The sequence below is a fragment of the Mizuhopecten yessoensis genome, unplaced genomic scaffold (genome assembly GCF_002113885.1).
Source record: "Mizuhopecten yessoensis strain PY_sf001 unplaced genomic scaffold, ASM211388v2 scaffold4541, whole genome shotgun sequence".
In the NCBI taxonomy this organism is placed as follows: Eukaryota; Metazoa; Mollusca; class Bivalvia; order Pectinida; family Pectinidae; genus Mizuhopecten; species Mizuhopecten yessoensis.
In genome coordinates this window covers 120025-123842 of record NW_018405598.1, presented here as the reverse complement: position 1 = coordinate 123842, position 3818 = coordinate 120025, and the positions used below count along the sequence as shown (strand labels likewise).

The 3818-nt window shown below is 39.4% G+C and overlaps 1 protein-coding gene across 2 annotated transcripts in view; it reads right to left on the bottom strand.

Moving 5' to 3' along the window:
• LOC110449268 (alpha-2-macroglobulin-like) overlaps positions 1–3818 on the bottom strand; it is a 54873-nt gene that overhangs the window by 4243 nt on the left and 46812 nt on the right. For both annotated transcript variants that reach the window (XM_021496022.1, XM_021496023.1), the window contains exon 38: positions 567–710. In XM_021496022.1, coding sequence (XP_021351697.1) covers positions 567–710 — 144 coding nt within the window. The remainder of the gene's footprint in view (positions 1–566; positions 711–3818) is intronic.

Sequence of the window (3818 nt, the reverse complement as noted above, 5' to 3'; positions counted from 1 at the left end):
AAGAAGTTGAAAATGTTAAAGTTTACGCACGACGCACGAAGCACGACGGACGACGACGGACGAAAAGCGATTGGAATAGGTCACTTGAGCAAAGCTCAGGTGACCTAAAAAGTTAAATAACTTTTGTGCATTTATATAAGCATTCTGGAAAACTTCATTACTAGGGACAAAATGTCCAGACTAATTCCGCTGTAACTGTTTCACCTATATGAGATGAAGACAATTATTTTTCCTGTCCACATCATAAACAAATTTTCATTAAGAGGAACTATATTTGATCATCAATATCAATCTTTTTCCACACAAGTACAGATGCTTCACATCCTAACTTCAGATAGATCTTAATGCCATCTGTTAATTGTTTTTATGATATTTCCCAAGCAGTTAAGCTCACTCTTTCTTTTAGCAGATTTACTATAGCAGGCTATATGTGGGGTCAAGCTCTCTTAGTTTTCTCATGGTATTAGACACATCCTCTACTCTCCAGAGAAGAGTAGTATCATTGGGTATTACAAGATTTTCCAGATATGGTGTTTTAAAATAAAAGAGAACAAGAGATATATTACCTGTTGTTGGAATAGAGCCACACACACAGTTGTTTCCAAGGTCATATTTGACAAAAGTGCTAATTTTCGTCTTCCTCATTGATCGCAGATCCGCGTAAATCTTCATCGGGAATGTTCCTGAACGTCCGGCCGACACTTTGTATACTGAAACAGTCAAACAACATATCAAATTCAGTACAAAATCAGCAGCCTAGCTTTCTCTCAAATGTCTGATGATGAAGTTAGAAAACCTTTGTCACAGACTTATAAGTGTTTATTATTATATTTCCAAATCAAGATTTTCTTTTTAAGATGATGCCAAGGCAAAACGCTTTCTCATAACCAGAGTATTTCTCTTAATTGTGACTACAAGCAGAACAGATCTGATGTCTGTCTGATGAAAATGATAACAAGAGGCCCATGGGGCTTGTATCAGTCATATGTTGTAAGTTTCATTTTCAAATTATTATTCAAAGATTTGGAAAAAAACAAGAGGCCCATGGGCCTTAACGGTCACCTGACATATTTATACAGAGAGTTGATTTTGTTTTTAACATGAACAGAAATATTATTCAAAGTGACAAAAAACAATAAAACCACCTTATTCAATATCAAGCATACAGATTTCAGACTAAAAAGGATTTGAAACTAGCACCTCTGATTCTAAACAAGGAAAATGAAGAAATTTTAGCACACTGACTCCCTTGAGCCCCACCCTACAGCCCTTGGGGGGAGGGCTGGCTCAAAATTTTCAAAGTATCAAACTGTCAATTCAAGGTTATAATTCCATTCAAGTTATTAACATGTAATATTCAAAGTATCATTTGCCATTATAAACCATAATACATTTTGCCCCCCCCCCCTTCCCCAGGGGGTAAACGTGAGACCCTAGGGTCATAAACCTTAAGACCCTTCCATCTATGCAGAGTATTTGCTTCTACCATATCTGGGTCTTGAGAAGAAGATGATTTTTGAATTTCAGTCAATTCAACCCTTTTCTGCCCCACCCATTAGCCCCTGAGGGTCAGTCAGGGCTCATTGGTGCATACTATCCACTCCTTCCCCAGGGGGTAAACGGGAGACCCTAGGGTCATAAACCTTAAGACCCTTCCATCTATGAAGAGTATTTGATTCTACGATATCTGGGTCTTGAGAAGAAGATGATTTTTGAATTTCAGTCAATTCAACCCTTTTTGGCCCCACCCATCAGCCCCTGGGGGTCAGTCAGGGCTCACAGGTGCATACTATCAAACTGCTACCTAATACTGATAATGCTAACCTAAATTGAATTACTTCCAATGGAAATTAAACAAAGGTTGGTCCAAAATGTGATTTCCCTATATAAACTATAGTAAAGTTTACCCCCTCCCCAGGGGGAAACCTGAGACCCCAGGGTCAAGAAATTCACAATTTCAGTAAAGCCCCTTAAAACCCTTCCATCTATGAAGAGTATTTGATTCTACGATATCTGGGTCTTGAGAAGAAGATGATTTTTGAATTTCAGTCAATTCAACCCTTTTCTGCCCCACCCATTAGCCCCTGAGGGTCAGTCAGGGCTCATTGGTGCATACTATCCACTCCTTCCCCAGGGGGTAAACGGGAGACCCTAGGGTCATAAACCTTAAGACCCTTCCATCTATGCAGAGTATTTGCTTCTACCATATCTGGGTCTTGAGAAGAAGATGATTTTTGAATTTCAGTCAATTCAACCCTTTTTGGCCCCACCCATCAGCCCCTGGGGGTCAGTCAGGGCTCACAGGTGCATACTATCAAACTGCTACCTAATACTGATCTGCTATACAGAGAGTTGATTTTGTTTTTAACATGAACTACAAGCAGAACAGATCTGATGTCTGTCTGATGAAAATGATAACAAGGGGCCCATGGGGCTTGTATCAGTCGTATGTTGTAAGTTTCATTTTCAAATTATTATTCAAAGATTTGGAAAAAAACAAGAGGCCCATGGGCCTTAACGGTCACCTGATATATTAATACAGAGAGTTGATTTTGTTTTTAACATGAACTACAAGCAGAACAGATCTGATGTCTGTCTGATGAAAATGATAACAAGGGGCCCATGGGGCTTGTATCAGTCGTATGTTGTAAGTTTCATTTTCAAATTATTATTCAAAGATTTGGAAAAAAACAAGAGGCCCATGGGCCTTTACGGTCACCTGATATATTAATACAGAGAGTTGATTTTGTTTTTAACATGAACAGAAATATTATTCAAAGTGACAAAAAACAATAAAACCACCTTATTCAATATCAAGCATACAGATTTCAGACTAAAAAGGATTTGAAACTAGCACCTCTGATTCTAAACAAGGAAAATGAAGAAATTTTAGCACACTGACTCCCTTGAGCCCCACCCTACAGCCCTTGGGGGGAGGGCTGGCTCAAAATTTTCAAAGTATCAAACTGTCAATTCAAGGTTATAATTCCATTCAAGTTATTAACATGTAATATTCAAAGTATCATTTGCCATTATAAACCATAATAAATTTTGCCCCCCCCCCACTCCTTCCCCAGGGGGTAAACGTGAGACCCTAGGGTCATAAACCTTAAGACCCTTCCATCTATGAAGAGTATTTGATTCTCCCATATCTGGGTCTTGAGAAGAAGATGATTTTTGAATTTCAGTCAATTCAACCCTTTTCTGCCCCACCCATTAGCCCCTGAGGGTCAGTCAGGGCTCATTGGTGCATACTATCCACTCCTTCCCCAGGGGGTAAACGTGAGACCCTAGGGTCATAAACCTTAAGACCCTTCCATCTATGCAGAGTATTTGCTTCTACCATATCTGGGTCTTGAGAAGAAGATGATTTTTGAATTTCAGTCAATTCAACCCTTTTTGGCCCCACCCATCAGCCCCTGGGGGTCAGTGAGGGCTGATATGTGCTTATTATCAAACTGCTACCTAATACTGATCTGCTACCTAATACTGATAATGCTAACCTAAATTGAATTACTTCCAATGGAAATTAAACAAATGTTGGTCCAAAATGTGATTTCCCTATATAAACTATAGTAAAGTTTACCCCCTCCCCAGGGGGAAACGTGAGACCCCAGGGTCAAGAAATTCACAATTTTGGTAAAGCACCTTAAGACCCTTCCATCTATGAAGAGTATTTGATTCTCCCATATCTGGGTCTTGAGAAGAAGATTTTTGAATTTCAGTCAATTCAACCCTTTTTTGCCCCACCCATTAGCCCCTGAGGGTCAGTCAGGGCTCATTGGTGCATACTATCAAACTGCTACCTAATACTGATA